Raw genomic sequence first — 20,722 nt, 5'->3', positions numbered from 1 at the left:
CTGCAGGTTGAGCCACTGAACCTGCCAAAGAGAAAATGTTTTTTAACAGGAATTCCAATTTTTTATCAGTTGGATCCCTAAGCATTTGTGCATTGTCAACCGGATAAGTCAAACTTTTATTCACAGAGGATATAACAGCATCAATTGCTGGTATACTCCACATCTTAGTAAATTTTTCCTCTATAGGATAAAGTGTTGAAAACTTTTTAGGAGAGAAAAAATGCTTATTTAGGTGATCCCACTCAGAATACATAAGCTTTTCCAGCAATGAATGGACAGGAAAGGCACGCAAAGCCTAAGGAGGCTTTAGTGAACCCAAACAAAAAGTGGGGTTTTCAATCGACTCAGTTAAGGGTAGCTTAAATGTGGAGCGGACCATTTCAGTAAGAGAATGCACCAGCAATTTCTCAGTTTTGTCAAGCTGAAGAAGGTCCTTCCCCACTTGATCCCTCGGAAGCGGAGTCATCAGTCTCTTCACGGTCCCCTGAGGGGGATTCGTCTTCCCTCTCCCACTGTTTGAGGATCCTGGGTAGAAGGGGACCTAATGCGTTTTCTTCCACTCTGTGAAGATGCGATTAAAGCTCCTAACCTTTCCTCCAATCCAATCATGGCTGAGGAAAAAACCTCCTCATTAATATAGACAGGGGCCGAACGGTCGGAAGCAATTACAACCCCTGATGACCCCGATGGCTCACTCTGACCAGCCTTCCTAGGCCTTTCGGGGGGGGGGGGGGTGATGCAGAGGGAGGGTCCTTAGAGCCTGAGGGCGACCCCTTAGTGCCCCTGTTTTTTTTGGTATTTGTACCTCCCCCTCTGACCATAGTGCCAGCGCTGTATTTTGGCTTAGGCCAACAAGGCCCAGGCCTAGGGTGGCACTTTGTGGGGGGCGGCGGCCGCCCCCCCCGCACGAAAAAAGGCCGCCTCTGCCTCCCGAGTCAGTCCATTGCTTTGCTGGCCGAGCGTCTCTCACATGGAGCACACACAGCGTGTGCTCACAGTCCCCCCTCCCCTTCTCCTCTGCACAGACGGAGAGAGAACTTGTCAGTGTCTCCTCCGGTGTTGTGATTCCAGGGTCAGATTGTGTCTTCAGTGGGCAGACTCAGCTACAGTCTGCATATCCTGGAGGGTGAGAATAAAATCCCTATCCTCTTCACCAGGGATCCTCAAACTACGGCCCTCCAGCTGTTGCAGAACTACACATCCCATGAGGCATTGTAAAACTGACATTCACAGACATGACTAGGCATGATGGGAATTGTAGTTCCTGGACACCTGGAGGGCCGCAGTTTGAAGACCCCTGCTCTTCACTATCTCTCCTTAAACCTCACACAGGGCTTATCTGTGCTTTGACTTTGTTTCTATTATCATCTCCCTGTGATCTGAAATACGGACTCTCTGATAATTAACCCTTTGTGTCCTTGCTGTGCTTTACTACTCTGCTTCAATGGGCACATGTACACGGCTGCTTACATATATGGGTAACTCTTTACAGCTCAATATCTGCAGGCTGGTGATTCTGGAATCAATGGCATTTAACACCTTAGTGTCTGCTTGTATATGTGGTTAACCTTTCATAGCTATTTGTATCTCTAAGCCCCGGTTCACATTGATGCTACTTTGAAATCATGCTATTTCACTTGAAGTAGTGCGATTTCAAAGTAGCAAGGTCAGCGTGATTTCAGGTCCTACTTGATAGACATTTGTGTGGCTTCATTTACAGATGTCTATTGAAGTCGCACCTGAAATTGGCAAAAGCAGTACAGAAACTACTTTTGCAAATCGGTGCAATGCTGCAAAATCAGTGTCGCACCGATTGGAAAAGTGCCATTGCCTCCAAATCGCATGACAAATTGCTCCAATGTGAACCTAGGCTTAGGCTCAGTTCACACTGGCTTTGATGGGCACTGACGAGGCTGCACTGATGAGCACTAATGAGGCAGCTTTGATGGGCACCGATGAGGCAGCTTTGATGGGCACCGATGAGGCTGCTTTGATGGGCACCGATGAGGCTGCTTTGATGGGCACCGATGAGGCTGCTTTGATGGGCACCGATGAGGCTGCTTTGATGGGCACCGATGAGGCTGCTTTGATGGGCACCGATGAGGCTGCTTTGATGGGCACCGACGAGGCTGCTTTGATGGGCACCGACGAGGCTGCTTTGATGGGCACTGACGAGGCTGCTTTGATGGGCACCGATGAGGCTTCTTTGATGGGCACTGATGAGGCTGCACTTGGTAACCACTTTTAACCACTTCAATACTGGGCACTTTCACCCCCCTCCTTCCCAGACCAATTTTTAGCTTTCAGTGCGGTCACATTTTGAATGACAATTGCGCGGTCATGCAACACTGTACTCAATTTTGACCAAAAATGATGCTACTACATTTCTTTGGTAAAAATAACCCAAATCAGTGTTTATTTGGTGTTGGCAGTGATGGGGGACAGACAGATGTTTTATGGGGACACTGACATGTGTATGGGGACAGGGGTGACAGTGGTGCTTGGTGTACTGTTTGTGGGGTGATCTGTAACAGCTCTCTGTGTAAAATCATTCTCGCACAGAGAGCTGTCACAGATCTGCAGTCCCCCCCACCGCACTGAGCTTGGCGGGGAGAACTGTCACAGAGACATGCGTCTCTGTTTACATTGTGACAGCTGTGATTGGACACAGCCGTCACGTGATCGGGAGGGCCAATCACAGCGCCCATATCCCAATCTCTGCTCAGCTGGATTCTGTGATCATAATGATCACAGGACCAAGCCGCAGCGTGCCTTGTGGCTGTGCTGCGAGCACTCGCTCTTAGGAACGTTCCTGAACGTCCACTCAGGACAAGGAAATCACCACCCGGCCGTTTATGTGCAGTGGCCGGGTGGGGGGTGGTTAATGTACAGAGAGAAAGAGGTGGAGCTCTAAAAAGAAAAGGTGGGGCCTAAAGAGGAAAGGGTGTGGTTTACAGATGACAGGGTGGGTCTTAAACAGGAAGGGACTTGGCATTGACAGGAAAGGGTGGGTCATATTTAAATTAGGGGGTGCACAAGTTTAGTCAGGCCTAGGGCAGCACAAAACCTAAATACACCTCTGCATAGTGCTAAGCACAAATGCAGAGGTATTACCAAAAAAATGCACCCACTGCTGAGCAAATAGTCCAGCAACTGCTGCTGCTATAAATGCTCACCCTGATGTTAAGTTAACGTGCCCTGGGAATGCCTGTGTCACCAACACTCACATGCCCCTGTCTGCTCTGTGTCCCTCCGTCAGCTGAATGCACCTGAAAAATGGTGCACTTATAGCACTCATAGCTAACACAGCCCTGCGTTGTGAATGTCTGAGAGGAGGGGGGCTGATGGACGGAGAACCGCTGTGTAATGTCGGCGGCAGCAGGAGCGGCGCGGCATACCGCCGACTGGCCCGTGCTCCCTCTGCCTCCTGGAGAGAAAGAGATACTTCTTCTCCAGGTGGGGGACGTTAAAAAGAAAAAAAAAACCCCTTCCAACATCTTACCTGGGGCTTGGGACTGGAGGAAGTGTGCAGCTTGTACTGACACAGAACGAGACTGACAAGCATGGAACAGGTACGTGCTTTTGACAGCCCCCGGTGGCGACTTTAGGCATGACAACATAGGAAAAACCCATAGGAATTAAAAAATTCCTTAGGCATCTCCCTTACCTTATCCTACTGCAGGGTTCTGTGGTAAACCAAACAGACCCAATCTTCACCTGTCACGGTGGGCTCCGTTAGAAAACCTTCAAGGACCGGGGCCCCTTTTTATCGGGGGTTCCATACCATTGGACCCGTAAAAGCATCCTGCCAGGAAATATGGCTGAAAACCCCAAAACACTGGGTCCCGGGGTCCAGCTCTCTAAAAAGAGAAGAGTTACAGGCAAAACCTCATTTTTTCCGACACAAGCCTGGGTACCATTCAATTTGGCCTAAAAAGACACTTTGAATGGATCCGGCTGCAAGGCTTGCCCCAGCAAGGCTTACTCCACCTGAGCTCAGCACATCTTTACTCGTGACCAACACCTAAGACACTGGCGAAAAAACTGGAGGTACTCCCAGTAAGGGGAGGGGTTGTATAGGGAGTTAAACTTCCTGTCTAGGGTGTGCCAGTGTCCATCACCTGAAGGTGCCTATATAACCCATACAGTAATTACTGTGGCTCTGTGTCCCGTAATGTACAATAAAGAAACAACATTTCATCTTCCTGATATATGCCTGCTGTACAATGTACTTGTATGAAAAAGTATTCTGTTCTCTTTGTATCAAGACTCATCCACCTTATCAACCATTCAGTGTCCTTCACCCCTCTCTGACAATCCCTCCACTAGCTTCCATTGACCCAACGAATAAAATTCAAAGTACTAATAATAATTTACAAAGCCATCCATAACTCGGCCCCCAGCTACATCACTAACCTAGTCCCAAAATACCAACCAAGCCGCTCTCTTCAGTCCTCCCAAGACCTCCTGCTCTCTAGCTCCCTTGTCACCTCCTCCCATGCTAGCCTCCAGGATTTCTCCAGAGCTTCTCCCACCTTTTGGAACTCCCTACCCCAATCTGTCCAACTGTCCCCTAATCTATCCATCTTTAGACGATCCCTGAAAACCCTTCTCTTTAATGAAGCCTATTCTGCTTCTAACACTGTTTTACTTCCTCCATCAGCTCATCCCCCACAGCCATTACCTTTTGTATCAATTGACCCTTCCTTTTTAGATTGTAAACTCCCAACGAGCAGGGCCCTCCGATTCCTCTTGTACCAAATTGTAATGTAACTGTAATGTCTTCCTTTATTTTGTTAAGCGCTGGGCAAACTGTTGGCGATATACAAAAACCTGTATAATAATAATTACTTCCTTTATGTGAAATCCCTGGTGTTCCTGCCAGTCTCTCTGCATTCCTATTAAAGACTGACCAAACAAAACAGGAGAGCACACAGTGGTCAGTTATCCAGCTACTGTATGCTGGAAATTCAGCCTGCTCTCCTCCAATGATCAGACTTGTCCTGACACCCCCCCCCCCCCCCCCCGCACAGAATTTCACTAGGAAGCTCAGTGTGTACTGTTGTTTTTCCTCCCTCCAGATCTTATGCTGCTATATGCTATAAACAGAGGGAATGTGATCACCTATAAAAAAAAAAAAGGAAAAACGTATTTATCAATTTTTTTTTTTATATCTATACACACGTTTTGCCTTTCATTTCGATTTTAAACTGAGTGGGTTGTTTTACAAGGTGATCGTTTACAATCACTTTAACAGAACTACAGTACAGATTGCAAAACACTACGCTTGCAATTATTTGACTTTGGGCAACAAGGAATGCATTTACCTGGTCTCCGTATAACTACAATTCCCCCCGCCTATCTCTGTACTTCGACAAGTACTAACATTTCGACCGCGTTTGTGGAACCAAAATGTACAACTTCACTTTTGGTTTCTGGTGTCACTTTCCCTGGCTGCAGATAAAGCTAATGAAGCGATGGAAGGGAGGTGAGACACCAGGGTCTAAGAGACCCCTGATATCTCATTAAAGAGAAATATCACAAAGACTTTATATCATATAGGGGACTTTTTCAGGTCTAAAATACAGATTTTACCACGAGCAAAACAATAAAAATGGCCATGGTAGAAAAAAGGTTAAAGTGTTATTAAAGTATAAGTTTAACTTTTAACAAAAAATAATGCATGCACATTTTTTGCAGCTTAAGTGTATCGTTGTGCCCATACATCATACAGGCAAGCAGATACAATATGACAGGAACAGGGCCGTCTTTAATATTGATTGGACCCTGGGCAAAAAATTTCTTGGGACCCCCCCCCTCCATGCAGTTTCGCTCTCCACCTGCTCTGAGACATACAATAAATAGCAATTAGACTCAAAATCCGTTTACTGAATCAGATCAGGCAGCGATTGTGATTGTTTGCCAGAGCTTACAGTGTATCATTACCACTCCCTGACTGGTTGCTAGAGGATACAGCACATGATTTCTGCTTGTTTATTGGTTGCTAGAGATTACTATACACCAATACTGCTCACTAATTGGTTGCTAGAGGTTACAGCACATCACCTCCTCACTGCCTGCACACCATGGACTGGGGAGGTGAGGGGACCCATTAATAGACAGAAAACACTTAGGGATCCTAGGACTTCTGGGATCAGTGGCAGTGCTGGGTGGAGGGGAGGGTGTGATCAATGGCAATGCTGATTTTTTTTTTCACCGACTACCAATATAAAGAGGAGTTTCAACACTGGCCACCAATAAAATAGGGGTTTACACTGACCACTAATATAATAGAAGTATTCACAGTAACACCAATGTAAGGAGGGATTTACATGTTGTACCAGGAGGATTTGGATTTTGTGGGAATTTCAGAGACCTGGTTCAACAGCTCTCATGATTGGCTGGCAAACATTCAAGGGTATACCCTATACTGCAAGGATACAAAGGGTAAAAAAGGGGGAGGGGTATGCCTATATATCAAGAATAATGTACAAACGAATGTGAGAGATGACATCACTGAGGGAGCTAGAGAGGAGGTGGAATCCTTATGGGTAGAGCTCCAAAGGGATGAAGCTAAGGGGAAAATAATACTGGGAGTATGCTATAGGCCCCCTAACCTGAAGGAGGAAGTGGAGACGGATCTCCTATCACAAATTGGATTAGCAGCAAGGATGGGAAGTGTTATCATAATGGGGGATTTTAATTATCCAGACATAGACTGGGCGGAGGGAACCGCGCATTCATTTAAGGCTCGCCAGTTCCTTAATGTCTTGCAGGACAATTTTATGGGTCAGATGGTAGACGCACCAACTAGAAATAAAACATTACTGGATCTACTGATTACCAACAATACAGACCTGATCAAAGATGTGGAAATACGGGGCAATTTAGGTAACAGCGATCACAGGTCAATTAGTTTCAGTATAAATCACACAAATAGGAAACATAAAGGGAATACAAAGACACTGAATTTCAAAAGAGCCAACATCCCTAAACTACAAACCTTGCTAAAAGGCATAAATTGGGATAAAATATTAGGAACAAAGAATACGGAGGAGAGATGGGTTTGCTTTAAGAGCATATTAAATAAGGGCATTAGCCAATGTATCCCATTGGGTAATAAATTTAAAAGAGCGAACAAAAATCCTGGATGGCTTAACTCCAATGTAAAAATGCATATAAAAGCAAAGGAGAAGGCCTTCAAAAAATACAAGGTTGAGGGATCATCCTCAGCATTTAGACTTTATAAAGAATGCAATAAGAAATGTAAGGGTGCAATTAGGATGGCTAAGATAGAACATGAAAGACACATAGCGGAGGAGAGCAAAAAAAATCCCAAGAAATTCTTTAAGTATGTAAACAGTAAAAAAGGGAGGACAGACCATATTGGCCCCATAAAGAATGAGGAAGGACATCTGGTTACAAAGGATGGGGAGATGGCAAAGGTATTGAATTTATTCTTCTCCTCAGTCTTCACGAGTGAATCGGGGGGCTTCAGTAACCAAAACTGCAGTGTTTATCCTCATGACACAACACAGGAAGCACCTCCATGGTTAACAGAGGACGGAATTAAAATTAGACTTGAGAAACTTAACATGAATAAATTACCGGGACCAGATGGCTTGCATCCGAGGGTACTTAGGGAAACTCAGTCAGGTGATTGCCAGACCGTTGTTCCTAATTTATACAGACAGTCTATTGACTGGAATGGTACCAGCTGATTGGAGAAAAGCCAATGTAGCACCAATATTTAAAAAAGGCCCAAAAAACATCCCTGGGAATTACAGACCAGTTAGACTAACATCAATAGTATGTAAAATCTTGGAGGGGATGATAAGGGACTATATACAAGATTTTAGTAATAAGAACGATATCATTAGCAGTAATCAGCATGGATTCATGAAGAATCGTTCTTGCCAAACCAATCTATTAACCTTCTATGAGGAGGCGAGTTGCCATCTAGATAAAGGAAGGCCCGTAGACGTGGTGTATCTGGATTTTGCAAAAGCATTTGACACAGTTCCCCATAAACGTTTACTGTACAAAATAGGGTCCGTTGGCATGGACCATAGGGTGAGTACCTGGATTGAAAACTGGCTACAAGGGTGTGTTCAGAGGGTGGTGATAAATGGGGAGTACTCAGAATGGTCAGGGGTGGGTAGTGGGGTTCCCCAGGGTTCTGTGCTGGGACCAATCCTATTTAATTTGTTTATAAACGACCTGGAGGATTGGATAAACAGTTCAATCTCTGTATTTGCGGATGATACTAAGCTAAGCAGGGCAATAACTTCTCCGCAGGATGTGGAAACCTTGCAAAAAGACCTGAACAAATTAATGGGGTGGGTGACTACATGGCAAATGAGGTTCAATGTAGAAAAATGTAAAATAATGCATTTGGGTGGCAAAAATATGAATGCAATCTATACACTGGGGGGAGAACCTCTGGGGGAATCTAGGATGGAAAAGGACCTGGGGGTCCTAGTAGATGATAGGCTCAGCAATGGCATGCAATGCCAAGCTGCTGCTAATAAGGCAAACAGAATATTGGCATGTATTAAAAGGGGGATCAACTCCAGAGATAAAACGATAATTCTCCCGCTCTACAAGACTCTGGTCCGGCCGCACCTGGAGTATGCTTTCCAGTTCTGGGCACCAGTCCTCAGGAAGGATGTACTGGAAATGGAGTGAGTACAAAGAAGGGCAACAAATCTAATAAAGGGTCTGGAGGATCTTAGTTATGAGGAAAGGTTGCGAGCGTTGAACTTATTCTCTCTGGAGAAGAGACGCTTGAGAGGGGATATGATTTCAATTTACAAATACTGTACTGGTGACCCCACAATAGGGATAAAACTTTTTTGCAGAAGAGAGTTTAATAAGACTCGGGGCCACTCATTACAATTAGAAGAAAAGAGGTTTAACCTTAAACTACGTAGAGGGTTCTTTACTGTAAGAGCGGTAAGGATGTGGAATTCCCTTCCACAGGCGGTGGTCTCAGCGGGGAGCATTGATAGCTTCAAGAAACTATTAGATAATCACCTGAATGACCGCAACATACAGGGATATGTAATGTAATACTGACACATAATCACACACATAGGTTGGACTTGATGGACGTGTGTCTTTTTTCAACCTCACCTACTATGTAAATATGTAACTATGTAACATTGACCACTAATGTAAGGGGGGCATTCACACTGGCCACTAGTGTGAATGGAAGGATTCTACACCAAGCACAAATGTAATGAGATTTACACTGACCACCAATGTAACATTTAGCCTGCGCTCACATTTGTGTGTGTTTAGAACGCATGCAAAATCGCTTTCCTGACACCACAGAAACTACTGGCCTTTAGCAGATACACAGCAGTGCCGTTAATTGTTTTTGTGTAATTTTGAAATAGGGTTTGGGACTTTCTTCCGCATTTGTAGTGCATAGAGCAGCCCGTTGAAATGAATAGGCTGCCCTACACGTGACCTACATCTTTATCCACCCTGTCAGTACACCTTTGCATCCTAAAATCTTTGCTAATCTCTGCACCCCAAACCTCCCCCATCCACTCCACTCCAATCCCCCTCCCCTTTATCTCTACCCGCCTCCTCTGCTCATCTTTGCACCCACCTTCCTTACCTCCATTCCTCCCCTCCTTGCTCACCTGTGCATCCCAAACGGTAATTCCTTCTCTGTCAACCTCTGCACACCCCACACTACCCTCCCCCCCCTAACTAATTTGCTTACCTTTGCAGAACAGGCTGATGTTAGGCTTAATGACCACAGTTGCAGGCAGGACTTTCAAGCATGCCCCTTTACCTCCCCAGTGGGCAGCATTCAGTATAGGTGAATATGATCTCAGGGGGGCATGATATACATATGAATACCGCCTCTATTTACTGTACATATCAATGCTGCTGGTCCGCTACTATTTACATATCAATGCCAGTATTTACATGTAAACACAGGCTCTGCAGGTGAGCCATCTGTACACAATAGGGCACAGCTGGGCAGCATTAGTAACAGAACTTCACACTGAGATATCAGGACACAGCATGGGACTAAAACCTCAAGGGACAAGGGAATTTAAACTGGGATAGTTGGCAAGTATGAGACAGATGCTTTGGGCCCCACAACAAGGACAGGGTCCCGGCCAGCTGCCCCTTTTGTCCTGCCTTAAAGACGGCCCTGGACAGGAACACTCAATGAATTATAACAGCGCTCCACAGGGTCGTAGTAGTTCATTGAAAACTACAAGCCGACTTGTATTTTTCCATTTACAGAGAACTGTGAATAAGTGACACGGCTGGGTGGGCAAAGCCCCGCTCGGCCGTGTTTTTTTAAAAATTGTGACTGATAGCAGAGGAAAGAGGCTGTTAGAGCGGGGGATCGGGGGCCGGTACGTTCGTAACATGTTACGAAAGGTGAATTTATCCATTAAAGTAAATATTTTTTATCATAAACCAATTGTAAGATAACTTACAAGCTCCAAGGAGCTTTCTATTTACACTGTCCCACAGACATGTTTCTACAAAGGTTTGATGCCTTTGCTGGTCCTCTGCGGTGTGCTGCTGCTGACACTACAACTGTATGAGCAGCTGTTCACAGCACTTTAAACACGGGCAGAGGGAGAGGGACACAGAGGAAAGGCCACCCTTCTCTTCCTCCACAGTGGTGAATGACAGCGGCCATTTGCGCACGCATAGGCAGCGCGAGGGCATATACAGGATTCCATACGTCTGAAGTCCTGAGGAAAGATTATTAATTCTTGTATTTCATGATTTTAACAGTTCCTTAAAGTTTAAAGTGGTTGTTAAGCCACTATATTATGATCATGCCATCCCCTCTGTTAAATAACATTATGTATCCAAGTGTCGTTGCTATATAAAAAAGATGCCGACTTCTACCTTATATCAGCGCATCTCCCGGAACTCACGTGACTGCTGAGCTCTCTCCTCTTCCCAGGTGACAGCTATAGCAGGAGGGGCTGAGAACTCCCACTGACGTCAGCCGGGAAGGAGAGAGAGCTGAGCGGTCACGTGAGAAGGACCATCTTAATGAGAGGGCACACCTGGGCACTGCCCAGGGGCCCCAGCAGCATGGGGGGCCCCTGCATTTTCCCCATGCTCCTTGAGCCCACGCTGCCCGGAAATTGGGGGCCCCATGATGGCACAGAGTGATGGATACACAGGGGAGGCAGGCTGGCAGCGGTGCGCCGTGCAGAACGTTACCTATTTCACAACCAGCAGGGAGGGGTGGGGCCGGAGTGCCAGTGATGCTCTGACCCCGCCCCATGCAACTTGAATGCTTGGGACTCGGAGGCTGCGGGGTAGGAGCTGCTGAGTCGGCAGCACTGAGAGCCCACCTGCGGAAGTGGCATTGTGGATGGTGTCATGGTGAGCCCAGCTGTCCAGCGTTACTCTTATGATCCCTGTGTGGGTTTACGATTTTATTGCTTTGACTTGATGTCATCTTCCCCAATATTATGTATATTGGCTTTCTTGCATGTTTGAATTTTGATACTTCAATAAAGCTGTTTTAGTACCAGAAAATTGATCAATCCTGGTGTAGTGACGGTCTTATTTCTTGATTCCCTAAAATGTCAGGACAATACATGTATCTGCCAAATTACCCCTTTTTGAAAAGTAGACAGTCCAAGGTATTTAGTAAGAGGCATGGCAAATTTTTGGAAGTTGTAATTATTTGTCACAATTTTTTGTACTATGAAGAAATTAAATACATTTTTTTTCACTTTTTTTTTCTACATACTGTCACCAGCGAAGTACCTTATCACACTTACTACCCTGGCCACTCACAGTGGCTGGGTACCGAGCAACGTCATCTGCTGTGTCCACCTAGTGCACATGTGCTATGCGACATACCAGTACATCACCTAGCTTGGCTGTGCTGCCTGTCCGAGGTAAATGTACGGTTGACGGCAAGAATAATTTATTTGAAAAAAATACAAGGCGTTTTATGAATGGCAGCCGTGCTGAGCAAGCGACCCCTTGTGGTCAGTGTGCAGTGGGGCAGCCACTAGCATAGAACCTGAGCAGGACATGGAAGATTGCGGCCATCATTGTAATAGCACCGACCACAGTGATTTCCAGCTTCCCCAGAAATTAATCAGGTATAATTAATGCATACTTACATTGTGCCAAGCTGAACCAATGTACTTATGCAAAACAGATCATTTCTGAGGAACAACTTAAAAAAAAAGGACACACATTTTGCTTTTCCATTAGACTGGATTACTTGTTTAGTGCTCCAGTTTATTACTGCTTACGTAATTCAATGTTAAGTCTCTTGTTAATACCCAACACAGGGTTTTGATCAGAAAAAAACTAAACTATATATGTTGCTTTATAGCACTAAACTGGGTGTTCAGGGCGTTCAGCCCCCAAAAAGCCATTACACCAAATAGCAACTATTTTATGAAGACCATTTAGATCTACAGTAAGTAAAAAAAACCCCCAAAAAACATAGTATCGAAATGAAATTTTGAGGTTACGAGTCATATGAAGAAGTATATACAGAGCAGCGCATTCACAAAGCCACATTCTGAAATCATTTTAAAAGATTACCTTTTCTTTTGCTTCTTGGATTTCGTTTTCGCCTTCTTTTTCTTCAGCTTCTTCTTATTCACTTCTACCTCCTCTGTTAAAATGAAAAGCGGTCATATAAAAATCAGAACATTTGATCACTATGGATAAACAGCAAAGCCATTTGAAACACCATATTATCTCAGCAGTACACGTTTGGCTTCCTTTATTCTGCACTAAAAGTTTGATATGAAATGCTTCTATGTGAAATTTCATGGAGTTATACAAAAAAATATTCACAAAAAAGGACCAAAAAAAAAAATCACTGGATTCAGCCTCAAGCAAACCCATATTTAGAGACAAACCGTGAAAATGACCCTATACATTTATAGGTACCAGTATCTTGAGGGGGTAATTACAGTCATTATACCGTACTGCTCATGCTTAGCTGTGCCCTGGAAACCTCTCAATGTTTGTTAGCCACTTCCAGGTTTGCAGGATGCACCGCATCCCACAAAGAAATGCAAATGTATCAGTAAACTGACAGAAACCAGGCTGCTCTAATAGAAATATATCCATGTGGGTGCGTGTCCTGGGACTCACGCCCTTTGCATTTGGGGGGACACGCACCTGCACCCACATGGATGTCAGTTTGGGAGCAGCTGCTGTGTCCTAATTGGCAAGAATGGGACTACCTGCTCGTGGATGCATGGAACACTTGTGCATTCGGTGCAGACAAAACATGACCCTTACACAGGTGTACACTTAAAGGGGCTGTAAAGTCTCCAGATTTTTCACCTTAATACATTCTATGCATTAAGGTGAAAAATCTTCTGTGCTGCAGCTCCCCCCAGAGCCCCGCTTTTTCTTACCTGTGCCTGATCCATTCCAGCGATGTGCACAAGCCATTGACTCCTGCTGCTGTCAATCAAATCCAGTGACACGGGAGCAGGGCCAAGTCAATGGATGAACCCCAAGTTACCTTCTCAGGCAGCCCGACTATGCCTGCCCTTTCTGCCCAGCCACTCCATTCATAAAAAATATTACTGCAGCTTCTAAGAATGAACTGTGATCAATCATTCGCCCGTCCTCCATTTTTAGATCCTGTTTCAGTCATAAAAGTTTTCGTATGGCTTCTATGAATGGAACAGCTGAGTGGAAAAGATCGGGCACAGTCAGGCTCTCTTGATGAGAGCCTTTGACAGACCCTTAAGCCTGGTACCCTCTATTCGTTTTTTCCGTTCAACCCAGTGGGTTGAACAAAAAAAAAAAGAATCTGTCAGCTTCAGTCGGAGCAGCTGTACTAATGATCCAATGTTGGTACAGCTCCCCCACTGAGCTGTTGTGTTCTGACAGGGGGGACGCCCCCCACCGCCAGAACACTTTGATCAGTGCTCCCAGCTATTGGCTGATAGTGCTGATTGGGAGCCGGTCGGCTGCTGGTTTTACAGCATGCTCGTCCGACAAAAGCCAGCCGAATGAACCAGCTGGCATACACACGGGTCGAATGTCAGCCGGTTGTTATTGAACCGGCCGATGTCAGCTGGCATTTGGCCCATGTATACGGGGCTTTAGTTGTATAAATCCCCTATGCACTGAAAGATTGCAGTGGCGGTGATAGGGGAGGCATGGGTGGAAGAGGATTACAACTAATAGAAGAGGCATCAGCATGACTAAGTTATATCCCTTGTGCTGAGTTTTCTGTTTTTTATTTTGCTTCACTTATAGCAAACACAGCTGCTCAGCCCCATCATAAACAAAGAAAACTAGGTAGGATGTTTGGGGGTGTAAAAGTGTTCACTTCCCCCCGAAATTTGACAGTCAACTTAACAAATATAAACATCCTGGCTACTATGCTGGGTTTAAATTCCCTTGCCATCAGCTGCCATTTATAAACACCACTGGAAGAAAAGAGCCCCCCTAAAACCTTATGTTTACTTTCAAAGTACTCCACCAACACCTCTTTTCTTCATCACAACTGAGGTCACATCCTCCCTCATACCAGGTTTTGCAGTGTGCAGTGGCAGCCATGAAGGATCAAGCAGAAGGGGAAGAGCTGTGAAGTTAAATGTAAGAGCCACTTTTCTGTCAGATTAGGCAACCCGTCAGATTTGGTAACGGAAGTGATGCTACCAACAAAATGTGCTTACTGCGCATGTTCCAGCATGGTCACTATGCATTTTAATAGGTTTCCTAATCTGACAGAACACGAAGGCGGCAGCGGAAATCTTGTTACACCCAGGCAAGTCTTGAATATCACACGTATTTTAGCAATAAACTGAGCTTACATATACTGAAATATACTATATCAACGCGACCAACTGAGGGTGTCAAAAAAATGTCCTCGGCTCCTTATGACTATCAGTTTGGTGGTGAGCAGTGCAGGGTGTACCAAGATGGCCGCCACCGTATTCTGACTGCAGCCTTGCTGCTGGTTTTCAAATTTAACATGAAAACAGTATCACAGATTTACAATACTGTATTCCACTATATAAGCTGACTTTACTGCTAAAACCAGAGCTGCAACTAACGATTATTTTCATAATCGATTAGTTGGCTGATTATTGTTTCGATTAATCGGTTAACCTTAGAAAAAAAGTGTGGTGTAGAATTTAGTTAATATGTAAAGTTTAAAAATAAGGCAATTTATTAATAAATATATCTATGCAGTGGTAAATATAAATAACCAACTATATGGTTAGGGAACAAAATATCTAATCCACTCTGAGAATAACAGACAGAAGAGATACACTGTATATACTATTAGAGGAGAGATATACTGTATATACTATTAAAGGAGGCGATATACTGTATATACTATTAGAGGAGATATACTGTATAAAGGGTGAATCTGGTAAATATCAGACTCAGATCAAATATTTTTTTTTATTTAAAAAACAAACAATGTCTTCCTTCAAAAAAAAATTTCATTTTAAGAACATTCATTCGATTTTCTAATCGTTAGTGGGGTCAAATCGACGTTCATTTTAAACTACAGTGACGGGAAAATTTGGAAATAGAAAACTTCTTGGTCAAAGGAATTTTCAGACAGTGTATGTGGTTTTCGTTCAGAAATGACTTTCATTTTAAAAACAGAATGTTAACAACAAGTAAAAATCTCAAGCATTCTTTCATTCAGCGAATGTACAAAGATTTTTCGTCTGAATATTCTCGTCTGAAAATTGATCCGTGTGGCCAGCATAAGGCTCGGTACACACCTATGCAGTTTGCTTTTGATCTGTTTCTGCAGTGCGTTCGGTTTTTGCGCACGTGATTTTGCTACGATTTGCGTTTTTGCAATTTTGTTTGGCCAATTTGTTGTTGGGCAGATTAAAAAACAGAAATTGCTGCAAAAATGCATTACATACTTTTCTGCAGCTTCTCCTTTGAAGTATGTTGAATCAAAAAAGCACAGTTTTGCTTTTAAAAAGAAACCTGACCCTTTCCAAATACGCAGCAGCTGAAAAAAGCATAGATGTGAACGTGTCCCATAGGAAACCATGTAAATGAACTGTAGTGCGTTTCTGCAAAAAGCACCAAAAAACATAGATGTGAACAAAATCTAAGACATTTAGTAACATAATGGGGTTAAAAAAAAAAACTAAAATTAGCCCTTTATAGTACAAAAAAAGCAGATAATCACTACTGCAAGGGGTTAATTTTTTTACTGTAGAACTGTGAAAGTAATATTTACAGTAGCAATTATTTGCTCTTTTTGTACTATAAAGGGCTCATTTTAGTTTTTTAATCCCATTATGTTACTGGCGGATTAATCGATTATGAAATTAGTAATCAATTAATTTCATAATCGATTAGTTGTTTTAGCCCTAGCTAAAACAAGTGTGAAATTCCAGACCTGGGTTTAACAAGGCCATGCTAGAACACATTGCGCATGCGCAGTAAGCAATTTTTGCTGGTAACGTGACTTCCGTTAGCAGATCTGATGGGTCGCCTAATCTGACGGAACACCATCTTTGAAAGTGCCTGCTTAGTAGGAGAATCTGCCATTAAAGCCCAATAGAATTTCAGTTTAGGTCACCTAAATACATTCTAGATGTATTAAAACAAAAAGGTGTGCAGGTTATTTTCTTTGCTAAGCAGCCACAGCCAGGGTACACACAGTGGTCTCTAGGTAGTGTGCTGACAAGCCACCTTCCAAGTCAGACCTACAGCTTTCTAATTAGCAAAGCTCATTTCCTGGCTGACTGAGAAATTCTGCGTTTGACTTGGCAAGGGGAGCGCCAGACACCTGCAGACAGACCACTGCTTCCACACAGTGAGCAAGGTTCCTTCTCTACACCATGCTGGCAGAGACTTTTCTACTTTTGGCTGTGGCTTTCTAAAGAAAAGAAATTGTAAGACTTTGCACATCTTCTGTTTTGATGTACCTGGCATGCAGTTAGCTGATTGGAACTAAAGGATTTAGTATATTAAGTTGATCAATTTAAGGAATTAAACAGTAAAACCTTGGTTAGAGAGTAACTGGGTTTAAGAGTGTTTTGAAAGGCAAACAAAATTTTGAAATAAATTTTGACTTGATATACAAGCGATGTCTTTATATACAAGTAGCATCATATCACAACTGAGTATAGAAGAGAGGCGCCTCTAAGTGTAGCAATATGGTTACATTTAATGAAGGGTACAACATTTAGCAACAGATTGCTACACTTAGAGGCTCCTCTCTTCTCTTTTATACTCTGTAGCTCCTGCTGGATTTTGCTTCTAATCCCCTTGTGGAGGCTTCCATTTGTGGATGGACATTTTATGGCTACACAACCTCACATTGCTATAATCCTTTTATATGGACTATAAGGACCTATGAATAAATGGTTGTGGAACAAATCATTTGAGTTTCCATTTTTTCATATAGAGAAATTCGCTTTGATATACAAGTGCTTTGGATAACAAGCATGTTTCTGCTCGCAATCCAAGGATTTACTGTAAAATCAAGCGGTGGCATAACTGGAAACACAGCAACAAGTAACACTGGCCGTGCGATTCCTTTATAAGTTAAAAACATAGCTACATGTACAGTATCTCACAAAAGTGAGTACACCCCTCACATTTTTGTAAATATTTTATTATATATTTTCATGTGACAACACTGAAGAAATGACACTTTGCTACAATGTAAAGTAGTGAGTGTACAGCTTGTATAACCGTGTATATTTGTTGTCCCCTCAAAATAACACTCCTAAATGAAAATGTCCAAATTGGGCCCAAAGTGTCAATATTTTGTGTGCCCACCATTATTTTCCAGCACTACCTTAACCCTCTTGGGCATGGAGTTCACCAGAGCTTCACAGGTTGCCACTTGAGTCCTCTTCCACTCCTCCATGATGACATCACAGAGCTGGTGGATGTTAGAGACCTTGCACTCCTCCACCTTCTGTTTGAGGATGCCCCACAGATGCTCAACAGGGTTTAGGTCTAGAGACATGCTTGGCCAGTCCATCATCTTTACCCTCAGCTTCTTTAGCAAGGCCATGGTTGTCTTGGAGGTGTGTTTGGGGTCCTTATCACGTTGGAATACTGCCCTGCGGCCCAGTCTCTGAAGGGAGGGGATCATGCTCTGCTTCAGTATGTCACAGTACATGTTGGCATTCATGGTTCCCTCAATGAACTGTAGCTCTCCAGTGCCGATAGCACTCATGCAGCCCCAGACCAGGACAACAGGACATGGTTCCAGTAATCCATGCCCTTAGTCGGCCTGTTTGCAGGCTTTCTTGTGCATCATCTTTAGAAGAGGCTTCCTTCTGGGACGCCAGCCATGCAGACCAATTTGATGCAGTGTGCGGCATTTGTTCTGATCACTGACAGGCTGACCCCCCACCCCTTCAACCTCTGCAGCAATGCTGGCAGCACTTGTACGTCTATTTCCCAAAGACAACCTCTGGATACGATGCTGAGCACATGCACTCAACTTCTTTGGTCGACTATGGCAAGGCCTGTTCTGAGTGGAACCTGTCCCGTTAAACCGCTGTATGGTCTTGGCCACCATGCTGCAGCTCAGTTTCAGGGTCTTGGCAATCTTCTTATAGCCTAGGACATCTTTATGTAGAGCAACAATTCTTTTTTTCAGATCCTCAGAGTTCTTTGTCATGAGGTGCCATGTTGAACTTCCAGTGACCACTATGAGAGAGTGAGAGTGATAACACCAAATTTAACACACCTGCTCCCCATTCACACCTAAGACCTTGTAGGACTAACGAGTCTTATGACACTGGGAGGGAAAAATGGCTAATTGGGCCCAATTTAGACATTTTCACTTAGGGGTATACTCACTTTTGTTGCCAGCGGTTTAGACATTATTGGCTGTGTGTTGAGTTATTTTGAGGGGACAACAAATTTACACTGTTATACAAGCTGTACACTCACTACTTTACATTGTAGCAAAGTGTCATTTCTTCAGTGTGGTCACATGAAAAGATATAATAAAATATTTACAAAAATGTGAGGGGTGTACTCACTTTTGTGAGATACTGTATATTCCTCCAGAATCCAGACCTATGTCTGTGTTCTCTACCAGGATCTGAGCCACAACAACCAACACCATTTTTCAGGTCTGTCCGTTCCTAGTTACATAGTTAGTCTGGTTGAATAAAAAAAGACACAAGTCCATCCAGTTCACTGCTAAACTAGGAGCACCAGTCAATGCTAACTAGCAACCAAAATAAAGCAGAGCTAAAGTGCAGTATGGTGGATCAAAAGAAGGAAAGCCATTACCTCATTATCATAGGCATGAATATCAGCACATAATTAGATAGCAAAATTCAGCCTTGTGGAAGCAGTTGGATTTGCAGCCTGTCAGCTGAAAAAGCTGCAGTAGATGAGCAGTGCTACTACAAATTCCAGCATGCACCAAGACTGCCACCATTCTAAGTTCTTAACAGCCACATGCACTCCCTCAGGCTTCCTCACCCTTTCAACTGAAGCGCATTACTCAGCATCAGAACTCTCCCGATCAGAAAGACGTCTTGGCCACCGCTGTGTCCAGGCAACTACCCATTAAAATGAGATTAATGACTTCAACACAGATACAGTGCTGTGAAAAAGCATTTGCCCCTTCCTGATTTTTTTTTTGCATATTTGTCACACTTAAATGATTCAGAATAGATCATCAAAACATTTTAATATTACACAAAGATAACCCGAGTAAATACAAAATGTTCAATACTGTTCCAAGTTTTCTTCATTTGCTTTCATACTTCAAAGAAAAAATGGATGAAGTTTACATCAGTTTTGCCATGGAGATGAATGGATGCTCATTTTTCATCCATCAACAGATGGATGAAAAACAGGCAAATGGTCCGCATGCGCGAGAGGGTCCCTAGAAATGGCTTTGAGACCCTTTCCAGTCCGATACATGTCAATTACTTTGTTTCTCACCTGTTCTTGGATTTCTTTAAAATGCGACATGATGTGTTGCTTTGAGATCTTTTAGCGTGCTTCACTTTGTCAGGCAGCGATTTCTTGATTCAACGGGTCTGGTATGCAATCTAACTCAGGCTCCAAAAATGGTAGCTAATCACAGTTCATTCATGGGTTAGCAATGAGGAGAGGCAATTGGACAGGTTTACACAGCTTTTTTCTCTTAATAAATGAAATCATCACTTAAAAACTGCATTTTGTATTTATGCGGGTTATCCTTGTGTAAAATTAAAATTTGATCGATTATCTGAATCATTTAAGTGACAAAAAAAAAAAAAAAAAATCATGAAGGAGGCAGATAATTTTTCATTTATAAATGTTTTGTATATAAAATAGAAGGTTATTTTATTATTGGGAATAGTGCAGAAATACATTTAAAAATGAATTCAAGTGAATGTTCAGTGCCCCATTCAGGGGTTCCTAGGTGCGGCACTGAACAGGGTTTTCTGCAAGGCTACTTGAATTGTATCTCAGATTCTACTTCATGTTAGTTTACCAAAGGAAAGGTTTGCTTTAAGCAGCAGTTAAAGCACCAGCCCAGTTCACACAGAGAACAATTTTAGGATAATAAGATATGACTGTATAATTGGTACCCATGTGGCAGCTTTCATATGGAAATTATATTTTTCAGCTTTATAGTGTAGGTAAGCATAAGAATATTTAGAAAAACACAACGAGAATATTTTATGTGATGTGTGCACAATGACATAAATAACACATTATTGTAATCACAAAGCAGGAACCAAGCTTTCTTTGTCTG

At 43.3% G+C, this 20,722-nt stretch overlaps 1 protein-coding gene across 1 annotated transcript in view; it reads right to left on the bottom strand.

The window, feature by feature from the left end:
• Nucleotides 1-20,722, bottom strand: part of SREK1IP1 (SREK1 interacting protein 1) — a gene marked incomplete at its 5' end in the record, with an annotated part of 82,289 nt that overhangs the window by 14,126 nt on the left and 47,441 nt on the right. Inside the window, one exon of the mRNA XM_073623569.1 lies at nucleotides 12,574-12,646. Within this exon, the coding sequence (XP_073479670.1) occupies nucleotides 12,574-12,646 (73 nt within the window). The remainder of the gene's footprint in view (nucleotides 1-12,573; nucleotides 12,647-20,722) is intronic.

Source organism: Aquarana catesbeiana, linkage group LG01, assembly GCF_042186555.1.
Source record: "Aquarana catesbeiana isolate 2022-GZ linkage group LG01, ASM4218655v1, whole genome shotgun sequence".
Lineage (NCBI taxonomy): Eukaryota > Metazoa > Chordata > Amphibia > Anura > Ranidae > Aquarana > Aquarana catesbeiana.
Note: the sequence above shows the minus strand (reverse complement) of the source record. Positions and strands in the feature narration are given on the sequence as shown.